General features: G+C 61.2%; 1 protein-coding gene across 1 annotated transcript in view; it reads left to right on the top strand.

The window, feature by feature from the left end:
• ARHGAP44 (Rho GTPase activating protein 44) overlaps positions 1-24,548 on the top strand; it is a 36,442-nt gene extending 11,894 nt beyond the window's left edge. The window contains 21 exon segments of the mRNA XM_054221967.1: positions 3,587-3,626; positions 6,734-6,838; positions 6,945-7,021; positions 7,554-7,665; positions 8,518-8,594; positions 9,427-9,544; positions 11,028-11,096; positions 11,196-11,277; positions 12,131-12,258; positions 12,403-12,514; positions 14,367-14,448; positions 15,383-15,463; positions 15,549-15,662; positions 15,799-15,890; positions 17,146-17,326; positions 18,089-18,106; positions 18,419-18,640; positions 20,625-20,746; positions 20,859-21,043; positions 21,045-21,225; positions 24,400-24,548. Coding sequence (XP_054077942.1) covers positions 3,587-3,626; positions 6,734-6,838; positions 6,945-7,021; positions 7,554-7,665; positions 8,518-8,594; positions 9,427-9,544; positions 11,028-11,096; positions 11,196-11,277; positions 12,131-12,258; positions 12,403-12,514; positions 14,367-14,448; positions 15,383-15,463; positions 15,549-15,662; positions 15,799-15,890; positions 17,146-17,326; positions 18,089-18,106; positions 18,419-18,640; positions 20,625-20,746; positions 20,859-21,043; positions 21,045-21,225; positions 24,400-24,548 — 2,347 coding nt within the window.

Genomic DNA, 24,548 nt, shown 5'->3' with positions numbered 1-24,548 from the left:
TGGGGATGCTGGGGAGGAACCGGAGGGTGCCGGGGATGGGCAGAGGTGTGCCTGGAGGGGCTGGGGGATGCCAGGAGGAGTTAGGGGATTTCTTGGACGGCGGGAAGATGCCAGGCTGGAACAGGGAGAGCGTCTGCTGGAGCCAGACACGTTTCCCAGCACTGGTCACATCCAAACTGGTTCCTCTTGACGCTGTTAATGGTTCTCCCTGGGGCTGGGAAGCCAAGGCAGGAGGCTCAGGCGAGACGCGGGGACCCACAGCCGTCATCAAGGGGCTGCTGTTCGGAGCACGATATGGGGAAGGAGAAGCAAGCACCAAGGTGAAGAGGAGGGGCTCGGGGAGATGCTCCGGGCTGAGCCCGCTGACGGTGCTTTGCCAAAACCCTCGGAGAGGTGCTGCCATCCCGCCCCTAGAAAAGGCAGTGGGATAATACTTCTCCATCCCCACTGGAGGCCCCAGGGAAAGTCCTGGGTACAGGGGAGGTAGCACCGGGGTCTTCTTGAGCATCTCTGAGTGCCAGCCAGAGCTCAGCACCCAAAAAACACCCCCCAGGCAGGACGGAGCCCGGGGCACGCAGGAGAGTCTCCGTCTCCCCGGCTGCTGCCTGGCAGGACGTTCCTTGCCGGCATTTTGCTGCCAAGCGTCACTTGTTGCAGGTTCTCAGGATGGCTCATAAAACCATATAAGCTCCCGTAAAACCATATTAACTTTAGGCTGAGACTTTCGGAACATAACGGATATAATGGGATTTTTCCCAGTGGCATTAGCAGCATGGAGCTGTAACGCAATGTGATGTCAGCGGAGTCGGGTGATGTTTTTTAGTCTTTACGCATAAAATGGCCATGGGGAGCGGCTTGGGCTGGGCCTGCTGTGGGTTTGGAGCCGCCGCTCGGTTCTTGCACTCCTGGATATAATTTGCGGGTTCTGGAACGCTGCTGGCGGGAGCAAGTCCGGAGAGAAGGGGAATTATTTGTATTTTTTTTTGGTGCGTTCTGGAAAATTAATAAGCGGCTTTCGGTGGGATGGCGGGACCTCAGCAGAGCTGCGTTGTCAGCAAGACCGTGCGTATGTGCAGGAGCAGGATCTGTCCTGCTTGCAGCTCTACAGCGCCTTCCATGGAGCTGCATCCGGATCGCTGCCCCGGTACATCCGTGGGGCCGGGCTCTTTGTACCCGGCTGCCAGCAGCATCACCCCGAGGGTCCAGGTGCCCCAAGGCAGAGTTGTCCCTGGCTTTGGCTTTGGAAAAAAAAAAAAACCGTGGTGGCTTTTGGGGGTGGGTTTTACCCCGTTCTGCACAACAAGGTGCGGGAGCAGGGCGATGCCTGGGTCCAGATGCTGGCACCGGGCGCTGGCAGGATGCGGTACCCGGAGAGCGATGCCGTTCCACCGCAGCCCTGCCCTGTGCCATCACCAGGGGCTGCAACCTGTCCCCAAGGCCACACAGAGACCCCCATCCCCGTCGCAAGCCGGAGGGGAGGAGAAAGCATCCCGGCTCCCGGAGATGCCGAAACCAGGCAGGGAAATCCGTGCTCCTGCGGCGTGCCCATCGCTCTGCCACGTCGCCAGGCAGCTGTGTTGAGCGGCTCCGACAACCTCTTTGCTTATTCCTACCCATAAAACGCTTCAGCCTTTTTTTCCCCCACCCCCCCCCAGCTTTTTAAAGCCAAAAGAATCGCTGGCAGGCTCCCCAACCTGCTTCAGCATCCCGGGATGTGGCGGGGCTGGGGCGGGTGTCTGTGCCGGGGCTGTGGTTGAGGGATGCTCTCCGGGAGAGCCGCGGAGGTTTCTCATGCTGAGGATGTGCTGGAAAGCAGAACAAGGCCAGATTTTTGTGATCCTGTTTGAAACGTTGTTTTCTGCTTCCCCAACGCGCCTCAGAGCGTAGCACGTGTTGGTTCGTGGCTGCTGGGACCATGGGGTGTGCAAAACCCATCCATCAGCCCGGCTGGAAGAGGGGAAAAAGCACTAAAACCACCACTTTTCAGGGACCATTTTCCCAACGGCGCAGGGACAGGAGGGATTTCTTTCTCTCCCGGCCTTTTTGAAGATCGGAAATGGTTTCCGGGGTGCAGAGCGAGCGGCAGGGACGTGCGCCGCCCGCGCGTGGGTGCGCGATGCTCGCCTGCATCCCTGCCACCTCATTCTCCTTCGGGATGCTAAATATATCGCGAGGCGGGGCGGGGAAGGGGGGGACGGCCATTGTGTCTGTGCCGGTGGAGATTCGCTGCCGCCTTCCCCCTTCGTGCTAATCCTGCGGCGTCGCCAGCCCTGTCCGTAAGCGATAGCGAAGGTGGTTTGCAGAAGAGGAGGAGAACCCGAGCAGCCCTTGCTCCCGGGCGGCCAGCGCATCGCTTGCGTTTCAGAGAGGCGCTATTATAACGCGTTCATTTAAATCCCTTTTTTTTTTTTTTTTTTTTTTTTTAAATTAAAATAAGTAAGGGTGGGGTTTTTTTTCTAAATTTTTAAACCCACTTAAATCAGACACTGGGACAACTTTCGTAGGCGAGCCAGATTTAATGAAGTCAGTTTACACTTTTTAAAAGTCTTTGGACGTGGCGTGGTTGCGGATGAGCCCGTGGACCGAGCCCTGCCCTGGCTGACACAGAACCTTGCTCTGCTGGTGCTTATTCCTTATTTCCACTTTTCCGATAACTCCCTCGGTCTCTCAAAGCTGGCAAACCGGCTCGGAGAGCAGAAAGCAACCAGGGCTCGGGCAAGTAAGATATTTTTTTAAGAAGGATGAGAGCACCGAGCTTTCGTTGTTTGTTAAGAGCCTTTAGGGACTAATTGGCTAAATCACAGCTCTGCCCAAGCACATCTTGACAGAGGTGATTTTTCAAAGAGAGATGATGCCCTGAAGTTTAAAAAAAAAAAAAAAAGGAAAACCCCTAAGAAAATGAATAAATGATCCAGAGTGGGATGGTTTAACTAAGCCCGAGCAGATGTGGGGAGGAGCAGCCGCGGGGCCCCGGCCGGCAGGGATGCTGCGGGGCTGGGGAGGGTCTGCAGCGGGTTTGTGTCTCCTCCTGCATCCCTGGCGTGAAGGGGATGGCAAAGACAGAGGATGACCCGAGCTCTGGAGCGGTAAATCCGTCTCCGATGTGCAGCGGGGAGGGTTACGGAGAAGCCCCGGGCGGCAGCTGCCGCCACAGATTCCGTGGGCCGCGTCGGACCGAAGAGGCTCAGTCATGCGGAGGGGTTGTGTCCTTGAAATCCGCGGCGCTGAGGATGTGTCAGGGCTCGGCGCGGCCCGCGAAGCTGCTCTCGTGCGTAGACATGTCACCTCCCTCTGCAGCACTGCCCGCATCCTCCTGGGAATTTAGCATCCCTGTTTTGCTGAGGGCAATGGAAAAATAAGGGGGAGATGAGGGGAGGACCCTAAATTGGCGTGGGACGTGGCACGCTCGCAGTGAGCAGTGAAGATGCTCCATCCTTTGCTTATTTAGGAGACGAGGCGATGGCTGGTGGGACCGGAGCGCCTGAAATCACCGGCTGCATCCTGATGGAAAAGCGCGTTCAGCCGTGCCCGGTACCGTGTGTGCCGGACCCTTCGCCAACGCTTCATATTTTTTCTTCTCTTGCAGGGCTGAGAAGACGGAGGTTTTGAGCGAAGATCTCCTGCAGGTGAGGTCCTCTGCAGCTGGTCCAACCTGTGCCCAGGGTGCCCCGGCACCCACCCGGGGGTGCTGGATGCTGCCACAGCTCCGTCCGGCCGGTGCCGCGGTGTCCTGCGGGGATGAGACAGGCTGGGAGGAGGAGGAGGATGAGTGGGTTGGGAGCGTGGGAAGCGGCATCTTCTCCCTCCCAGCCCTTTCCCAGCCTGGTTTTCAGGTCAGCTGGAATCGGATCCAGTCTCGCCTCCGCCAGGATGGCAACCAGATAGCGGCTGGATTGTGGTCTCCCCTCTCTGGGGACGTGTGACAGCAGGGGACGCTCCCCAGGGCTGATGGGTTGGGCAAATTCAGCAAAACAGCTGGAGCCAAAACCCTCCCGTGGTGCCTCGGAGCGTGGGCTGCGACGCTGGGGTGACGCTCCCTTGGGGACATCTCGTCTTGGGTGCTTTCTGCTGCAGGAGCGGGGCTTCCTGCGCTTGCCGGGGGAGGGAGGTGGTGGAGGAGATTTGGCTGAGGGATTTGGCTCCCCGGTTCCAGAAGGACAGGGAACTGCTGGAGAGGGGACAGCAAAGGGCTACCAAGAGGATGAGGGGACTGGAACACCTCTCTTGTGAAGAAAGGCTGAGGGATTTGGGTCTCTTCAGGCTGGAAAAAAGACGCCTGAGGGGGGATCTTATCAACGCTTATCAATACTGAAAGGGGGGGTGTCAGGAGGATGGGGCCAGGCTCTTTTCAGTGGTGCCCGGGGACAGGACAAGGGGTAACGGGCACAAACTTGACCCAAGGGAGTTCCACCTAAACACGAGGAGGAACTTCTTTGCTGTGAGGGTGGCAGAGCCCTGGCCCAGGCTGCCCCGAGAGGTGGTGGAGTCTCCGTCTCTGGAGACATTCCAAACCCGCCTGGAGGCGTTCCTGTGCCACCTGCTCTGGGTGACCCTGCTCTGGCAGGGGGTTGGACTGGGTGATCTCCAGAGGTCCCTTCCAACCCTGTAATCCTATGATTCCAAGTGCCAGCAAAGCAACATGAATTCACAAATCCATCGCTGAATTCATGAGGTTTCCAACTCCATCCCTGGTAACTCGGGTGCTGGTGGGCAAAGCCCAGCCATCGGTGAGGGGGCTCAGCCCCCCTCCTCCATCACGGCGTCGGCACCCCCGGAATCAGCCTGGCTGCTGGCGGAGCCGCTTTCAAAACCTCTTTTGGGGGTAAACTGACGTATTTTACACATTCCAGCTTGGGAATGGGGTCTGTGCCGTCGCTGGCGGGTGGCAGGTTCTGCAGAAGCAGCCAGAGAACCTCTGGGCAAGGATTGCCGGTGGCGGGAGGCAGTGACCTGCAGGTGACAGGGTGACCTTCAGCTCTTGCGGGCCACCGTGTCCTGCCGAGGTGTTGCCCTTGCCGGGACCTAACGATGCTGCTCAGGCTTTAGCAAGAGCCATGTATTAGCCAAAAACATGAGGAGGGCTGGAGGGAGCTGTCGCTACAGGGGTAAGGCGAAACCATTTGCAAATGTCCCAGCTGGGCGCATCGCTTCATCCCTCCCACGGGATCCCTCTGCTGGGGATTTCGCAACCGTTTCCATCGTGGCTGGGACCAGCCCGACCCGTGCAGGGAGGGAGGGAGGTTTGCCTCTGGTTCCACCGGCACCAGATGAGAAATCACTGGTGGAAGCGGCCGGGTGGGCTCCCGGGGCGTTGGGGGCTTGGTTTGCTGTTGGGCAGCGCCGTCCTGATGGTACGCACCCCTGTCAGTCAGTCTCCAGCCTTCGGGATTTGGGTCTTTTTTTCCCCTTTCTTCGCCACCAGTGCTGGTGGCCGGGCTGGGCAGGGTGCGGCGATGCCGTGTCCCCTCTGTCCCCAGGGGTGGGCAGCCCCGGTAGGACGGCGCAGAGGGGAGCTGAGCGCTCCCCACCACCAGCAGCCGAAGGGGACATCAATAACGAACCTTTTTTATTTGTTCTATTTTAATTTTTGGCGTTTCTCCTTGCCGGCGCTGAGGTGTCCGTGGCTCCTTGGCACCCAGAGCCGGCACCCTGCTCTTACAGCTGTGCGGTGGCATCCCGGCGCTAGCTGGCATCTGCGCTGGCACCAGCGAGGCCGGGCTTGGCTTCGGCAATGCCGCACGGGAGATTTTTACGCCTTTTGGAGAGGCGGATGGTTTTGCAGGGGGGGTGGTGCCTTGTCTGGGTGTCGGGGGTGTCGGCAGGGGTTTGTCTCTGGGGATGGCGGGGAACCCGAACCCTTGGGGGTGTCATATCGAATTGCCTCCAGTTTGGCTCATCCGTACAGGGACGCGCCCATACACGTGCCCTTCTGACCGTCCTACTCCTTCCTTGCAACGTATACGCCGACATATATTATTAAAATAATATTTATATATAAAAATTATAGATCTCTGTGATGCCTGGCTGAGGCAGAGCATCCTCTGCCATCCCTACGGTGGCTCCCTACCTCCTGCCTCGAGGACTCGCATGCTGGAGCAGCTCCGCTCTTCTCCTCCTTCCCCAGGGCAGGGAGCCGGTCTTTTTTCCCCCCAGATTGTTTCTTTTTTTTTCCAGATTATTTCCCGAGATTTTGAGCTTTAGGGAATATTTCTTTTTTTCCCAGATTGTTTCCCAAGATGTTGAGATTCCCGTGTTTTCCCCGAGCCTCTCAGCTCTGCGTTTCGGCAGATCGTGTTTGCTTACATTCAGTGACTCATCTCGCCGGGGTTTGGGATGAAAATTCTTCATTTAATCAATGCGGAGGCAAATAAGGCCATTTGCAGCCCTGGGTTGGAGCTGCGACCGGTTTGTGGCTGGGGACAGACACCTCCTGCCCTGGCCCTGGGACACAAGGGCTTTGGAGGCTGCTCTGGATGCGGCCCCCAGCCTTGCTCGGGGTGGGGGGGGGTTGAGATGGGGCAGCGTCAGCCTGGTGACACCTTCTCCTGCTGAAAGCATCCCTGCCCTGGGAAGGGGTCGGGCTCCGGGGCTGTTGCATCCGATACAGCAGCAATTAAAATGGCTTTGACTGAAAAGTAAGAAGTCCCTTACGTCCCTGGGCCGGGGAGGGGCGGGGGGGTTGGGTGCGGGACCAGGCGGGATGCCCCGGTGACGGCCACCGCTGCATCGGCAGGTGGAGAAGCGCCTGGAGCTGGTGAAGCAGGTCTCCCACAGCACCCACAAGAAGCTGACGGCATGTCTGCAGGGCCAGCAAGGCGTGGACGCCGACAAGCGCTCGGTGAGGCTGTGGCGGGGCTCTGAGGATGCCGGAGAGCTGGGGGGGTGGCGGGGGGTGGGGGGCTGCCGGTGCTGGCGGGGTGGGAAACGCAGCCCTCTCTTTGCAGAAGAAGCTGCCGCTGACGACGCTGGCGCAGTGCTTGATGGAGGGATCGGCCGTGCTGGGTGACGACTCCCTGCTGGGGTAAGGGGTGTCTCGTGTCCCCCCCCCCTACACTCCCCGGCATTGACACTGCCGGGATAATGCCGGGACGCTGCTGCCGGGAATTGCTGCAGTTTCTTATCGGGGATGCTGGATAACAGGGGGGGGGTTCACGGCGGCGTGGGAGGGGCTGGGATGCTGGAGTGATCTCGGCAGCCCGGGGTTTTCCTTTACTCTTCTCCTCCTTGTGATGAGCTGGGGTCCTTTAGTGATGCGGTATACAATGTGAAATGTATATATATCTATATATATATATAAAAAAATAAAGAAAGTCCATACAATTTCAGACTATAATTGGTACAGTAGTTAGGGAATGTGATTTTCCGGACACCCACGGTCCCCATGCTGCCACCCTCCCTCCAGCCCTCAGCCAAGGGAGGGCTGTCCCACGCCGCTGCCGAGACACCCCCCCCAGGGGTTTTGGGTGCCCGTCTCCCACCCCGGTGGGCACAGGGTGGCTGCCCATGACCCCCCCAGGCCCCCGCGGCGCCCAGCCCTGCCGCTGCCCTTGCAGGAAGATGCTGCGGCTGTGCGGGGAGGCGGAGGACAAGCTGGCTCAGGAGCTCATCCACTTCGAGCTGCAGGTGGAGAGGGACGTCATCGAGCCCCTCTTCGTGCTGGCCGAGGTGAGCGGCTGGTGGGGACGGCCTCGGGGCCGGGGGTCACCGCGCCAGGGACTGGCATCCCGAACAAGCCTGGGGTTCGCTGTTTCGGTGGCATATTATTTAGCTCCTGGCCCCTGTGAAGGACCTTCCCCCTGCGAGCTGTTTGCTAATTGCTTTAATTGGCAGGCGCTATTTGCACGTTCAGCGGGGCTGGCTGCTGGGGCAGGTCCCTGCTCTCGCTCTTCTCTGCCTCTCCTGAAGGCAGAGGCACTGACGCTCCTATTTCTGACCCACTTTTCCAAGCTCCAAACACATACCGTTGGCGTTTGAGCTATTTTTTTCCCCCCCTTCCTTTTCCCCCCTGCTGCCAACTTTCTTTTTCAATTTTACCCAATGATTTTTTTTTTTTTACCCCCTTTTACAATCTTGCAAAGTGTCCCGGCCTTGGTTCTGGTTTTATCTTCCCCGGCAGAAACAGCAAGAGCTTTACCACACTGCCGGTGTTACTGGGGTGGGCGAGCAGGGCTGCACCACGGCTTTATTTTGCCAAATCCCTCGGCAAACGCTGCCCGTGCGTGGGAAGCTTTGCGTTGCCATCCCCGAAAGCCCCTCTCCTGCCTTCAGCCGGGAGGCCGGGATCCCCCAGGGATGCTCCTCTCAGGGATGCGGGTTCTGCCCTCGGGGCTGGCGGGGGGCGGCGCGGCCCGGGGAGGGACACGGAGGAGGGACGAGCTGTGCCATCTCCCTAGTGATGTTTAAATAGGAAGCTGCATCCTTACCCGCCCGGCTTGCACCAGCCCGAAGTCCCAGCGTCGCAGTCCCGACGCCTCTCCAGGGATGTTTATCTCCTCCCGTCCCTGTGTGTTGCTGCAGGTGGAAATCCCGAACATCCAAAAACAGAGGAAGCACTTGGCGAAGCTCGTGCTGGACATGGACTCCTCCAGGACACGGTAGGAAGCGGCTTCGAAGCTGCTTTGTAAAAAAATAAAAATTACCAAGCAACGGGTGGCACCCGGGAGGACACGTCCCGGAGCCCTGGTGCCGCAGCTCCCTTGGGACAATACGTCTGGGCCGTGTCACCATGTGTCATGAAGTCAAACTCTGCAACGAGCCAAGATTTCTGCCCTTATCTGCAGAATCCATAAATCCCTTTTCCTTGCCTGTCCTCTGCAGAAAAGAGGGTTTTTTTCTGGCACAAACCTTTATTTTTTTCCTCTTTTCTCTACCTTGGTGAGTTGTTACATGATGGCAAAGAGCCGGGTGCTCCTGCCGCTGTAGAGTGGCGCTGGGGTGGATGTGGGATGTCCTTTGGGATCATCCCGTGTCCCAGACGCTGTGGTAAGACCCAGCCTTGGGTTTTGCCTGGGGCCGTTTGCAACCGTTTAAAAAATAACTGGAGTTGGCCAAACCCCGCGCAACGTCACGGTGTGTCCCGGGGAGAGGTCTGGGAGGTGGCTGTATTCCCAACACCACGTCCAGGCTCTCCCATCTCCTTCCTCTCTCCTCCCACCTGGATGAAGCTCGTTCTCCTGCTGAAAGTAATTGCTTAATTAGAGCCGAGTGTGCACAGCCAGTTACGGGGACTGGGGGTGGTTGGGGTTGGGAGTGGACGCTGCATCCCAGCCTGGGTTGGGACCGTCTCCGTGGTGCCCAGCCCTGGGGACCGCGGTGGCTTTGGCCGAGGGGGTGCCCTGGGCTGCCCTCCAAGTCCGCTGGGAACCGGCCCCCGCTCCCGTGTGGGTCCCCGTCCCCCCCCGGGCCAGCTCTGCCCTCTCTCCGCAGGTGGCAGCAGTCGGTGAAGTCCTCGGGTTTGGCCAGTAACTTGCAGCCCTCGGGTGCCAAAGCCGACGCGCTCAGGGAGGAGATGGAGGAGGCGGCCAACAGAGTGGAGATTTGCAGGGTACCCGGGGGGGGCTCGCTCCTTGCTGGGCTGGGGGGAGCTCGGCATCCTGGGTACCGCGGAAAACCTTCAGCCTCTCCTCTTACCCCTTTCTTCACCCTCTTCTTACCCCATTGCCTGGGATAAACCCTCCTGGGCTGGTCCCCATGCCCAAAGACAGCCTGGTGGCAGTGGGTGATGCTCAGCAGCCAAGCAGGACGTTGCCGGTTCCTCTGTCCCCATCCTCCGTATCCCACCGGAGCTGGGGAGCATCCCCTTCCCAGGGGACCTGTCCCAGCAGGAGCCGGCGAGCTCAGCACCGAGTGCGCCCAGCCCCGGCACAGAGACCTACGGGAAACGCCGGCATGTGCCGAGGCCACACGTGCCACCCCGGCCACGTCACCCCCCGCCACCCCGCGGGAGCACGACCCACCCAGCTGGTCACGTTGGGTGGGAAAAGCATCCCAGCGAAGGGGGACGCGGGTGCCGGCGCTTTCGGCACGGGCCGAGGGATTCAGCAATAAACCCCACAGGCAATTTTGTGCGGTTTTAAATTCCCCCGGGGCAGAAAACGCAAAGGGCCGGGCAAACCCGGTGCTCCAGGGCTCGGGGGGGGGAGATGGGGCTGGGAGTGGGTCTCAAATCCCAGCTCTTTTCTCCTGGGGCACAACCAGCCTTTCAGATCCGATCCCAAACACGCTCTGTCTTACAGCATCACAGCCCCATGCAATTCCCAGCAAACCAGCTGGGCCAGGAGCTGCCCCCCCAGTGCGTTCACCGTGCTGGCGGTGGGTGTTGCAACCCGGAGGTTCTCGCAGCGTTTTAAAGCCCCGATGGTTTTCCTCCAGTTGAGTTATCCAAGGGGATCCTCAGAAAGGAGCGACTGGGGAAGGGGCAAAGTCTATTTTGGGAGTGTGCGGGCAGAGGGATGCGTGTCCCGGTGCCGAGGGGCTCGTTCCCATTCGGAGCAAGAAGCAGCCGATGCTCCGGCGGTCTGGTCCGCGCCCCGCGGTTGGGATGTCCCTGCAGCGGGGTTGGGATGTCCCCGCAGCGGCTGAGCTTTGCTGCGCAGCAATTAGCCCCGTGGCTAATGAGCCGCTCGCAGTGCGGTGTGGGGCAGGGATGAGGAAATTTGGGGTTTAATTTGGGGCGGATTTGCGCCGTTCAGCCCGCCGGGATGCGCAGCCTTTGGCTGGCAGGTTGTTTCCAAGTAGCTCCTGCTCCCAGCGAGCTCGTTGCAAGGCACGGGCTAATTGTGGGCTCTGGAAGTGGGGGGGGGTGGCGAGGACGGAGCCGTTTGCACGGCAGCAGAAAGCAAACCCCCGCGGTGCTGCCGTACCGTCAGCAGCCCGAGCGCATCCCGAGCGGGTGTTGCAACGTGCCAGGCTGCACGTTGGCTCCTGGTGTCACCGAGCCAGCCCCTCCCGGTGCTCTCCGAAAGGGCCGTCATGGTGGCATCAGGGCGGCAGGAGCGGGACGCCAACTAATTCTCTGCTCTCCGCAGGACCAGCTCTCAGCTGACATGTACAATTTTGTGGCCAAAGAAGTAGACTATGCAAACTATTTTCAAACCGTAAGTGCCACCCGTCCCCATGGGCCTCCTCTGCCCCCCGTCCCTGGCCGTGGGGGTGACAGGCGGTGCCGTCTCTCCCTCCCCCCCCCCACCCCGCAGCTGATCGAGGTGCAGGCAGAGTACCATCGGAAATCCTTAGCGCTTTTGCAGAACGTCCTGCCTCAAATCAAAGCCCAGCAGGGTAAGTGCCCGCGGGGTCCGTCCCTCTCCTGCACGCGATGCCGGGGGCTCCGTGTCACGCCGGAGACGTTGGGGGGCTTCGCCGCCGCGATGAGCCGGCTCCGGCGTCACCCCCGCGGCATGGCGTGATGCCGGGCTTGCGGCTGAGCATCCTCCTTGTGCTCGCCCCGGCTGCATCCCGCCTGTCCTGGTGCTGGGGGGGGGGCATCCCGTCCCCATCCCACTTGCTGACGGAGTGGGGCAGGATCCGGCCACCTTCACAGAGGAGGGAGGGAAACCTGCCCAAATATCCCTATCGAGCGCAGCGCCGGCGGGGGGAACCCAGCGCCGAGCTGGGGATGGGGGGGTGTCTTGGGGCTTCGCACCCTCCTTAGGAGCTGGGCTGGGAGACGGAGGTCGGGGAAAGCCCCCCGGCATGGTCCCAAGAGCAGCGCCTTCCCCACGGCAGGGCTCGGGGTGCTGCCGGCGCCGCAGCAAGCGGGGCAGGGAGTGATTCGTATTTTATTTTTTTCTCTCGATCCCACGAAATATTCCTGCCTCAAACTGTGATGGAAGAAGGGGGAATATATTGCAAAGGTTTGCCCGTGATTGCTCTCCCCGGAAAACGTTATCCAGCCCCTTTGAAATGTCCCGTGTGATGATTGGAAAACCTTTTGTTTGGATTTCATCTTTAAAAAGCACTTCCCCAGCCGCCCGGGACAGAGGTGCAGGGTCCTGTTGCTTTAGCAACACCCAAACGGAATATTTTGCTGCCGAAACGCTGCGATCCAAGGGCCTTTTGGGGAGGGGATGCCGGATCCGCCACCGTCCCAGCTGTGTCCTCCCCCTCCTCTCACCCCCTCTGCCCATCACAGAGGCGTGGATGGAGAAGCCCTCCTTCGGGAAGCCCTTGGAGGAGCACCTGGCCGTCAGCGGGCGGGAAATCGCCTTCCCCGTGGAGGCGTGCGTGACCATGCTGCTGGAGTGCGGCATGCAGGAGGAGGTGGGTCCCGTGTCCTGCCACCCTCGGTTGGGCATGATGGAAGGGGACATGGGTGCCTCCAAGGTGGGGACGAGGAACCAGGGGGCTTTGGGGACATTGCCGGCCCCAAAGCTTGTCCCACACTCTCCTGTGTCCTCTGTGAAGGGTCTCTTCCGAGTCGCTCCATCGGCCTCCAAGCTGAAGAAGCTCAAAGCCGCCCTGGACTGCTGCGTGGTGGACGTGCAGGAGTACTCGGCTGACCCACACGCCATCGCAGGTAGAGGCTGCCCCGGGGCGGGGGGTTGGTGGTGTGCGGGATGGCCCATCTGGCCCCCAAGTGCCAACCGTGGGCATCCAGAGGGTGGTCATCAGTGGCATAAAGTCTGGTTGGAGGCCAGTAACTAGGGGCGTACTCCAGGGGTTGATACTGGGTCCGATCCTGATTAACATCTTCATTAATGACGTGGGTGATGGGGCTGGGCGCACCCTCAGCAAGTTGGCAGGTGACACCACAGCGGGAGGAGGTGGCTGATGCAGCAGAGGGTGGTGCTGCCACCCAGAGGGACCTGGGCAGGCTGGAGAAATGGGCTGAGGGACCTCCTGAAGTTCAGCTGAGAGACCTCCTGAAGTTCAGCGAGGGGAAGGGCCAAGTGCTGCCCCGGGGGACAAGCAGCCCTAGGACATGCTGGGGTCACCCAGCTGGAAAGCAGCTTGGCAGAGATGGCCCTGGAGGTCCTGGTGGACACCAAACTGACCATGGGCCAGCAACGCGAAGGCGAATGGTGTCGTGGGCTGCACTACGAGGAGTGATGCCAGCAGGTTGAGGAAGGTGATCCTTCCCGCTGCTCAGCACTGGTGAGGCCACACCTGGAGTGCTGGGCACTACAAGGGAGACATGGACGTACATGGAGAGGGTCCAGTGAAGGACCATGAAGATGATGAAGGGCCTGGAGCATCACTCCTAGGAGCTGGGACTCTTCAGCCTGGAGCAGAGAAGGCTTAGGGGGATCTCATTGATGGATGTAAATACCTGTGGGGAGGGTGCAAAGAAGACAGAGCTCTTTCCCATGGTGGATAGTGCCAGGACCAGAGGTAGTGGGCACCAGCTGGAACACGGGAGGTTCTCTCTGAACATCAGGAGACACTTAGTCACTATACACGTGACCAAGCACTGGCAGAGGTTGCCCAGGGAGGTGGTGGCGTCTCCATCCATGGAGATACCCAAAAGCCATCAGGACACGGTCATGGGCAACCTGCTCTGGGTGGTCTTGCTGGAGCAGGGGGTTGCACCAAATGACTTCCAGAGGTCCCTTCCCACCTCAACCCTTCTGTGATTTGTCCCAGCGCCTTTGAACAGCAAAGACAGAATATACAGGGGGACAAATTCATGTGCAGAAATACGGCTCTTGGTGGAAGTGGAGGCGTTCAGGATTTGCCATCCACTGAGGAGCACCAACCCCAACCTGCATGTCCCCTCCCCGGCCAAGGGCTTGAGCAGCACTTTTGGTCACAAGCGAGGAAGAAAACATGGATGCAATCGTAACCTGAGGTGGCATCGGTGACACTGATGAGGGTGATGCTGATCAGGAGGGGCTCCGCAGGAGCAGTGGGTGTTGGGAAGATTCACGCGTGTTATTATCAAGCTTGCCATCTTCTCTGTACCTCTTCTGTGGCTAAGCCCCTCTCCAAGCACAGATCCAAGCCCGCGGGGCTGCTATTAAGCATTAATTTGGTTTAAATGCCAGTCAGCTGCCCCACTCCTGGGCTGGGCTCCCCAACAGGTGCAGGATTGGACCCTGGTTTCCAACTGACTGCAATGGGAACCTTTTCCCAGTGTAAGGAGCTGTGAAAGTCGTGGGCAAAAACGAGTGATGGAGAGCTGAGTGAAGGCCTGGTGGAGGCAAAGCTGGTAGAGGGAATGGGGGAGGCGCTAGGAGGGACTAGGTGGAGGTGGCAAGGTGGTCGCTGGGGGTCAGGGGATGCTACGGGCTCCACCAAGCTGGAGGGACTGACTAACGGTGGGGAGGTTGGGAAGGATGCAAACCAAAATGCCATGGAGGGAAACCGCTTGGTGCCTGTTGGCCGGTGCCACCCGCAGTGCCGAGCCCCGTGTTCCTTGTGTGCCGCAGGAGCCCTCAAGTCCTACCTGCGAGAGCTGCCGGAGCCCCTCATGACGTTCGAGCTGTACGAGGAGTGGATCCAGGCCTCCAAGTGAGTCTGGGGCCACTCCCCTGTTCCTCCATGACACGAGTGGTGGCATCTTGGGTCCCCATGCATGGTTTGGGGGCCATGAGTTATTTCTGACGTGGCTCACACCATTTGGGATGTTTCTTTTGGGGTCTGAGAGTCGGGAGGGTTCCTGTGATGCTCCTTGAGCATCATGGGTCCTGGCAGTGAGGGTGGCCCTGATGTCCCGTGCCCCTGATGTCCCCATCGTGGTCCAGGACACCCTGCCCAAGGTGGCTGAGCTCTCCCAGCATCTTTCAGCAAGCGCTTGGGTGCCGGGCGCGGGTGCCATTTCTGGACGGGTGTGCAAACCCCGGGGGACAGCTGGCCACGGGAGTTCCCAGCGGCTTTGCTGGGGTGCTCTGCGCCGTGGAACCCCCAAAGCCAGCAGGACGGGGCCAGCTGAGGTGGTACCAGCATGCCCGCTCCACCACGGGAGGGGGTCAGGGCTGAGGGGCAGGGGGAGCTGGGAGGAGGAGCATCTCCTTTTAGAGTGGGACCCACCTCACTGGTGCCTGAATAAAGGTCTGACCACATCCCCCCCCTGCCCTGGGAGCGCCGGAGCAGGGCAGGGATGCGGCAGCGGTGGCTCGATGGAGAGGACGGTCCCCAGGGGTGGCACATGGAGGAGCAGGCTGTTGTTCTGGGGGGCTGTTTGCAGTAATTTCCCCTTCCAAGGCAAACACATCCCCAAAAGGCAAACCCTGGGAGGGGGCGCTGCACAGAGGCGAGGTGAGGACCAGCATCCAACCTGCAGCCGAAAGGTTTCCTTCTCATTTTGGCCGGGATTTGGGAGTTCATTTACATATATAATGCTGACGGCAGCCCGAGGGTCTGGCAGGGTCCCCGAGGGCAGGGCAGGCAGAAAGCCCCAGGGTGGAGATGGGGGGTGATGAACCTCTCGCCCACCTCCCCGCAGCATCCCGGAGCAGGAGAAGCGGCTGCAGGCTCTCTGGAGCGCCTGCGAGAAGCTGCCCAAAGCCAACTACAACAACATCAGGTGAGCCTGGGGCCAGCGGGAGCCGGGGAGGGGCCGGAGAGGGTGAGATCCTGACGCCGCGACGCGGCTTGGCTCCGCTTTCCAGGTACCTGATTAAATTCCTGGCCAAGCTAACCGAGTACCAGGACACGAATAAAATGACGCCGAGCAACGTGGCCATCGTGCTGGGGCCCAACCTCCTCTGGCCGCAGGCAGACGGGTACGGTATCCCGGTGGAAAGCGAGCGTGCCAGAGGGATACTGGGAAGGGGGTGAAGGCGGGGAGGGGGGGTCTGGGGCCAAAATCCCACCGGGAATAAGGCTGGGGTTGCTGAGCCGCTGCCCGCCGCCTTGCAGGAACATGACGGAGATGATGACGACCGTCTCGCTGCAGATCGTGGGCATCATCGAGCCCCTCATCCAGCACGCCGACTGGTTCTTCCCCGGAGGTAGGCTGTGCCCCGCGGCCATGGTGGGGTGGGATGGGTTTTGTGGGACCCCCCGGCCCTCCCTGGGGAGGGGGCGATGAGCTCCCATTTTTATTTGTGTTGGTTCCTTCTGCTTGCCTTGGCTCGGGGAGGGCTCAGGCAGAGATCTGGCAAGGGGTCGGTACTGGGACCGGAGCTGTTTAACATCTTTGTTGGAGACATGGACAGTGGGATCGAGTGCACCCTCAGCAAGTTTGCCGATGACACCAAGCTGTGTGGCGCGGTCGACACGCTGGAGGGAAGGGATGCCATCCAGAGGGACCTGGAGAGGCTGGAGAGGTGGGCCCGTGCAAACCTCATGAAGTTCAACCAGGCCAAGTGCAAGGTCCTGCACCTGGGGCATGGCAATCCCAGGCACAAATAGAGGCTGGCCGGAGAATGGATGGAGAGCAGCCCTGAGGAGAAGGACTTGGGGGTGCTGGTGGACGAGAAGCTCAACACGAGCAGGCAATGCACACTGGCAGCCCAGAGAGCCAACCGCATCCTGGGCTGCAGCAAAAGCAGCGTGGCCAGCAGGTCGAGGGAGGGGATTCTGCCCCTCTGCTCCGCTCTGGTGAGACCCCACCTGGAGCACTGTGTCCAGCCCTGGAGCCCTCAGCACAAGAAGGACATGGACCTGTTGGAGGGGGGCCAGAGGAGGCCCCGGAGGTGCTGGGAGGGCTGGAGCCCCTCTGCTGTGAGGACGGGCTGAGAGAGCTGGGGGGGTTCAGCCTGGAGAAGAGAAGGCTCCGGGGAGACCTTCCAGCCCCTTCCAGTCCCTGAAGGGGCTCCAGGAAAGCTGGGGAGGGACTCTGGATCAGGGAGGTGACCCATAGGACGAGGGGTCAGTTTCAAATGGAAAGAGGGGACATTTCGATGAGATATTGGGAAGAAATTTATCACTGTGAGGGCGGTGAGCCCCTGGCCCAGGTTGCCCAGAGAAGCTGTGGCTGCCCCATCCCTGGAGGGGTTCAAGGCCACATTGGACGGGGCTTGGAGCAACCTGGGCTGGTGGGAGGTGTCCCTGCCCAGGGCAGGGGGGTGGAGCTAGGCCTTTAAGACCCCTTCTAACCTGAACCATTCTATGCTTCTAAGACTCATCACAGCAGTAAGCTTATCCCAGCTGCTCTGGGACCCCCCCGAGCGTTCCTGCAGCGCCGATCCCCCCCCATCCCACTCCTCACTGAGGAGACAAAACCCAACGTCCCCCTCTGTTCTTTTTCCACCCCTTCCCCAGACATCGAGTTCAACGTGACGGGCAACTACGGCAGCCCCATGCACGTCAACCACAACGCCAACTACAGCTCCATGCCCTCCCCGGACATGGACCACACCGACCGCCGGCAGCACGACCAGGCGCGGCGGCCCCTCAGCGTGGCCACGGACAACATGATGCTGGAGTTTTACAAGAAGGATGGGTAGGGTCTTTGCGGTGCCAGGGTTTGGGGAGAGGGAGGTGGTGGTGTCCCCCTTGGGGGAGAGGTGGCGCTGAGCTGGTTTGGGGGGGGTGGTCCTGGGGTGGGAGGACCCCCTGCTCTCCATGCTGGGCTCTTGGGGATGCTCACGTGAGCCCGGGGCTTGAAGCCTGCCCCCAGTCTGCTGGAGATGGGAGCGGGGTGGCCTGTGGCGTGGCACCGGGGCTGTGCCGTGATGGGGTCGGGTGCCCTGGTGTCCCCAAGGTCTGTGGGCTCTGCTCCTGGGGAAAGCTCCCCCTCCCAGCCTATATGTGCCCCCCCCCATGCCACCTCACAGGGAGCACAGCCGGTCAGGTTGGCTCCAGAAAACACCTCCAGGGGTCTCCCCATCTCCAAAAAAATGTCCCCAGGGCTCTCCCCATTTCCAAAACCCGTCCCCAGGGCTCTCCCCATCTCCGAAACCCACCCCAAGGGCTCTCCCCGTCTCCAAAAATATGTCCCCAGGGCTCTCCCCATCTTGGAAGAACGTCCCCAGGGCTCTCCCCATCTTGGAAGAACATCCCCAGGGCTCTTCCCACCTCCAAAACATGTCCCCAGCTCTCCCCATCACCAGTGTTGCCCAGTCCCCACTGTGTCCCTCCTGCCCCCTCTCCCGAAGCCCCATGATGTCGCAGCTCCTTCTCCGAGCAGTGGGCTCCTACCCTGCGCACTGTCGACTTTTAGGGTTTTTTTTATACTAATAATGGTGTGTTTCTGCCCATGCAGCCTTAGGAAAATCCAAAGGTACCGTATCCTCTGCAGCGGTGCTGGGAGGATACTGGGAGGGCACTGGGAGGGTGCTGGGTGGTTGCTGGGAATGTGTTGGGAGGATGCTGGGAGGATGCTGGTGCCTGGGGAAGGGAGAGGTGGCTGGTGGGTGACACAAGCGTGTCCCGCACTGCCACCCCTGCCCTATTGCCGTGGAGGCTCATCCCCAGCAGCTTTCCGCTGGAAGAGGCATTTTTAGGGACCAGGCACCCCAAAGGAGCTGGGATACGGTGCCGGCGGTCCCCTCCCGTGGGACGGGTGCTGATATCCTGTCCCTGTGTCCCCCAGCATGGGCGTCAGGGTGATGGACACCTCGTGGGTGGCTCGCCGAGGCACCTCGGGGGTGCGCAAGGCGTCCTCCACCCCGCCGGCCACGCAGCCCCCCGCGCCGCCCGCCGATCTCCCCACCACGCCCCACTCGCCCATTCCTGAGCAATCGCCGGATATTTCAGCTACCCCTTCCCCGCTTCTCACCAGCTTCGGCTTCCCCCCGGGAGCCGAGCGAACAAGGTAAGCCACCGGCATCCCCATGTCCCCAACCCGGGCATCTTCCCCCTGTGTGAATCCAGCAGCAGAACAACCCCACGGGTGCGACAGAGACAGAGGGAGGAGAGGATGCTCAGCATCCCTGGGAGAGGAGCAGCATCCCGAGGATAGCGGGACGAGAGGATGCTCAGCATCCCTGGGAGAGGAGCAGCATCCCGAGGATAGCGGGACGAGAGGATGCTCAGCATCCCTGGGAGAGGAGCAGCATCCCGAGGATAGCGGGACGAGAGGATGCTCAGCATCCCTGGGAGAGGAGCAGCATCCCGAGGATAGCGGGATGAGAGGATGCTCAGCATCACTCGGACAGCGGGAGAGGATGCTCAGCATCCCCGGGAGAGGAGCAGCATTCCAGAGACAGCGGGAGGAGAGGATGCTCCGCATCCCTGCAGCCACCACCATGTCCCCATCCCGCTGGCCCTGCAGGAACCGTGCTGCCTTCGGGGATCTCCTGCCGGTCCCGCGTCCGGCTGGCAGCAAGTGCAGGGAAATTTGGGCTGGAGGTGGAAGGCAAGTGCATGGAAAAGCCTAAAGGAGCCCAGCGTCCCTCGAGCCTAAATTGCACTTTTCTGCCCCAAAATGGGGAGCCGAACTTTGCAGCCGCCCGCGCTCTGCCCCGGGGTGCACCCAGGGGTGGGGGTGGCAGCCCCGGGTGGGTGGTGGTGTGGTGGGGTAGGGCGAGGTGGGGGGTGGTTTGGCACTGCGAGGGCTCCGCCGCTGCTCTCCCCTCTCCCTTCCCCCCCCCCCGCCCCCGCCCAACGCTTCTGCTCTTTTATTTATTTTTTTCTTTCATTTTATATTTTTCTTTTTGGCTTTTCTATGGTGGTTCTGGACATTTTGCAGCAGGGGTGACCTGGCGGCTGCCTGGCTGGATGGCGGCTCCAGCCCCCCCCGCCCCCGGGGGGAGCGGGTCCCCCTGTCCCCCGTCTCCTGGCCCCGTCCCCATCCCTGGGCGCAGCCCCTCTGGCCGGGCTGCAGCTGGAGCCTTCCTCCCCCCGCCTCCTCCTCCTTGCTGCTCGCCCCTCACCCTGGCGCCAAGCCTTGCTCTTTTCGCCGCTGCCTCCCCCCGTGGCACTGCCCCCCCTGTGTCCCCCCCGGTGTCCCCCTCCTCCCCGCAGCCCTGTCGCTCCCCCGGGGCAGCCGCCCGCCCGCAGGACCCGGCCCGGCGAGGTAACGGCGACGGGGGTGGGGGGGGGACACCCAAACGGGGCGGGGAGGGGGGGTGTCACTGTTGTCCGGCGGGGGGTGTCGTGGGTCCCTCAAGGGGGCTGGGGGCTGAGAAACACCTGCCCAGGGTGGACTTAAACCCCCCGGGACCCCCAGCCCTGCCCGGGGGCTGCCTGCGCCTGCCTGGGTGTGCGGGGGCGGGGGGCAGCGGGAGGAGCGGGGGGGTGCGGGAAGGACCTCACGGCTCTCCCTTCTTCTTCCTTCTCTTTTTTTTTTTTCGGTTTTATTTTCTTTTATACTTAATAATATTTTAAAATTTATTTTATTGTTATTTATTTTTCTTTAATTTTTAATTTTTGTTTCATTTTTAATTTTCTTTTTTGGTTTTAAAAAATGCTTTCCATTCTCATTTTATATTAATATAATTTTATTTTTTATTTACTTTCGAATTTAATTTTAATTTTTATTTAATTTCTATTTCAATTTTCCGTTCCTCTTTACTATTTCATTCTGTTCTGTTCGGGGGGGCTTTTGATTTTGTTTTTGCAAATGACTTTTATTTTCATTCTTTGCATTTTTAATTTTTATTTTACTTTTTTTTTTTTTTAATTTTAACTTTATTTCCTTTTTCATTTATTTTTTTTTTCTTCCGGATTCCTTTTTTTTTTTTTTTTTCCCCTCCCCTCTCATTTTCTTCTTCTTTCTTTTCTTTTTTATTTCGTTTCTTCTCCTATCTATCTCTCCCCTCCCACCTCCCCCCCCCCGCCCCCGCTCCCCTCCCCAGCACTTTAAAACCCAAGGAGCCCCCCCCGGGGGCCGGGCAGCACCGCGGCAGCCCCGGGCCGCCCAGCGGGCAGCAGCCGCCCCCCGCGCCGGCCGAGCAGAGCCCGCACGCCCTGCGCAAAGGTAGGAGCGGGGCCGGGGATGGTGGGAGGTGGGGGGGGGGTGTCCCCTCTCTGTGTGACACCCCCCCCTCCAGCACCCTGACCCCCCCCTTCCCCTTGTCTCTGTCCCGCAGTGGCCAAGAAGCTGGCGCCCATCCCGCCGCGGGGGGCTGCGGGGGAGCAAGGAGGGGGGCAGCCCTCCCCCGCCAGCCTCTCCCCCACCCCCCCCAGCACCCCCTCTCCCTACGGCCCCCCCCCCCGCCCCCCCGGGGCCCTGCCTGTCCCCCAGACAACCTTCTCCCCCGCCGCCGCCTCCTCCTCCTCCTCCTCCTCCGCCCCCCCCGCTCCTGGCCGCCCCCAAATCCCGGCCTACCCCTAAGCCACGGCCTCGTCCCACGCTGCCCCCCCCGCCCCAGCCCCCCCCGGCCACCCCCGGGCCCCCCCCGCCCCCGGAGCTGCCCCGCATGGACGCTACGGGCCCCGGGGACGGCGCGCTGACAGGTAACCCCGGCGGTGGGGGCTCGGCGGGGGACAGTGACACAACGGGGGGGTGGGGGGGTGGGGGGGACAGGTGGTTGTGGCCCAGGGTTCGGTGCTGGTGGCCCTGGGAAGGTGGCAACATCCCTGGGAAGTGTCACTGGGAAGGTGGCAGCATCCTCAGGAAGCAGGTGGTGCCCCCAGGAAGGTGGCAATGTCCCTGGGAAGGTGGCAGTGTCCCTGGAAGGTGATGATGTACTTGGGAAGGTGGCAACATCCCTGGGAAGATAGTGATGTCCCCAGGAAGGTGACAGTGTCCCTGGCAAAGTGGAACCGTCCCCAGCAATGTGGTGGTGCCCCCCGGAAGGTGACAATGTCCCCGGGAAAGGTGACAATGTCCCTGGGAAAGTGATGGTGTCCCCAGGAAGGTGGTGATGTACTCAAGAAGGTGGCAATGTCCCTGGGAAGGTGGCAGCGTCCTTGGAAGGCGGTGATGTACTTGGGAAGGTGGCAACATCCCTGGGAAGATAGTGATGTCCCCAGGAAGGTGACAATGTCCCTGGCAATGTGGAACTGTCCCTAGGAAGGTGGCAATGTCCCTGGGAAGGTGGCAGCATCACAGGGAAGGTGGTGGTGTCCCCAGGAAGGTGACAAAGTCCCCAGAAAGTTAGAAGTGTCACTGGGAAGGTGGTGGCATCCTCAGGAAGGTGGTGATGTCCCTGGAAATGTGGCAATGTTCTCAAGAAGGTGGCAACATTACATGGAAGGTGGTGATGTACCCAGGAAGGTGGCAGAGTCCCCAGGAAGGTGACAATGTCCTCAGAAAAGTGTAACTGTCCCTGCGAAGGTCCCATCACAAGGAGGGTGGTGATGTCCCCGGGATGGTGTCAGTGTCCCCAGGAAGGTGGCAATGTTTCTGGCAAGGCAGAACTGTCCCCAGGAAGGTGGCATCATCCCTGGGAAGCACCACAAGCCTGTGCCACTGTTCCTGCTGTCCTGACCTCCCTGTCCCTGCGTCTTGTTGGTGTCCCCCCCGCCGTGTCCCTGCAGCAGTGGGGGCTGCGGTGATTGAGGGGGGCGCTCAGGGTGATGCTTTGGAAGTGCCAGGTGGCATCGGGGACACCAGGGGACACGGAGGCTGGGGGAGCGTGGGGCCGGGCACAGCTGGGAGCCCCCCCGGCTCTGGCCCATGGGGGCTCTGCTCCTACGTGTGCCCGTCCTGCCTGCGGGGAGGGTGGGACAGTGCGGGTGGCAGCGAGTCCCCGGGCACCTCGCAGAGCTGGGGCTAGCTGTTCCCCAGGAAGGCAGCCTGTCTTTGGTGCGGCACTGGCATTGATGCGGCCCTGGCATCGCCCCCAGGCACCAGTGCAGTCCCAGTATTGCACCCCAGCATTGCTGTGGCCCTGGCACCGCACCCTGGTATCGGTGCGGTCCAGCACTGCACCCTGGCATCGCCCCCAGGCACCAGTGCCGCCCTGACACCACACCCAGCATGGCACCCTGCCATGGGTGCAGCCCTGGCATTGCGCACTGGCATCGCACCTGGGCATGGGTGCAGCCCGGGGATCACATCCCAGCATCGCCCCCAGGCACCAGTGCAGCCCCAGTATTGCACCCCAGCATTGCTGTGGCCCTGGCACTGCACCCTGGCATCGCCCCCAGGCACCAGTGCCGCCCTGACATCACACCTAGCATGGCACCCTGGCGTGGGTGCAGCCCTGGCATCGCACCCAGCACTGCACACTGGCATCAGTGCAGCCCTGGCATCGCACCTGGGCATCGGTGCAGCCCCGGCATCACACCCTGGCATCAGTGCAGCCTTGGCATCACACCCTGGCATCGCCCCCAGGCACCAGTGCAGCCCCAGTATTGCACCCCAGCATTGCTGTGGCCCTGGCACTGCACCCTGCTATCGGTGCGGTCCAGCACTGCACCCTGGCATCGCACCCAGCACTGCACCCTGGCATTGGTGCAGCCCTGGCATTGCACACTGGCATCGCACCTGGGTATTGGTGCAGCCCTGGCATCACACCCGGCATCGCACCCTGGCATCGCACCCAGGCACCAGTGCAGCCCCAGTATTGCACCCCAGCATTGCTGTGGCCCTGGCACCGCACCCCAGCATCACACCCAGGCATCAGTGCAGCCCTGACATCACACCCGGCCCTCGCACCCTGGCACCAGTGCCACCCTGGCATTGCACACTGGCGTGTTGCACCCTGGCATTGCACCTGGGCATGGGTGCAGCCCTGGCATCGTACCCTGCATGGGTGCAGCCCAGCACTGCACCCTGGCATCACGCCCAGGCACCAGTGCTGCCCTGACATCACACCCAGCATGGCACCCTGCCATGGGTGCATCCCTGGCATTACACACTGGCATCGCACCTGGGCATCGGTGCAGCCCCAGCATCACACCCGGCATGGCAGGGTGCACCCCTGGCATCGCACCGGTGGAGCTCTGGCGTTGCACGCAGGCATCGGTGCAGCCCTGGCATCACACCCTGGCATGGGTGCAGCCCAGCACTGCACCCTGGCATCGCACCCAGGCACCAGTGCTGCCCTGACATCACACCCAGCATGGCACCCTGCCGTGGGTGCAGCCCTGGCATCGCACCCTGGCACCAGTGTCACCCTGGCACCAGTGTCACCCTGGCATCGTGCACTGGCGTGTTGCACCCTGGCATCGCACCTGGGCACGGGTGCAGCTCTGGCATCGCACCGTGCGTGGGTGCAGCCCCCCACCCTGCGCTGGGGGAACTGCTGCCCACCGCAGGGTGCCCGGGCTGGCAGCAGAGCCTGGCAGGCGCGGGCAGAAGAGCTTTTCCTACCTGGGGGTGGGTTGTTCCGCTCTCGGCAAGCGACAGCGGTGACACCGCCTGCCGCGGGCTGCGGGTCACCTCTGTCACTTCGCACGTGCGGCCTCACCCCGCGGGTCCCTTGGGAGAAGGGACAGCAGTGTCACCCACGCTGCGGTGTCACCCACGCAGCGGTGCCACCTGCTCGGTCAGCATCCTGGGGGACACGCAGCATGCAGGGACAGTGGGGACATCGGGGCTGGTGTCACAGGCTCCGGCTAGGGTGCGGTGGCACAGAGCAGGGACCCATGGTGACATCCCCGGTAGCGGCACTAACATGGCACCAACCCCGGCAAGGTGTCCTGCCACCGCCGCGTCCCCCTGACCCTGCCTTCCCGCAGGTCTGCTCCGTTTTGAGGTCCCCTCCCTCCACGTCCCCCCGGATGCCACCCTGTGCCGGGACCCGCCGGAGGCACCGCAGAGACTCTCGGGGCCGGGCCCGGCCACCCGGCAGGAGGAGGAGGAGGAGTCGGAGAGCACAGCCCTATGA

The sequence above is a fragment of the Rissa tridactyla genome, chromosome 15, assembly GCF_028500815.1.
Source record: "Rissa tridactyla isolate bRisTri1 chromosome 15, bRisTri1.patW.cur.20221130, whole genome shotgun sequence".
NCBI classification, from domain to species: Eukaryota; Metazoa; Chordata; class Aves; order Charadriiformes; family Laridae; genus Rissa; species Rissa tridactyla.
Note: the sequence above shows the minus strand (reverse complement) of the source record. Positions and strands in the feature narration are given on the sequence as shown.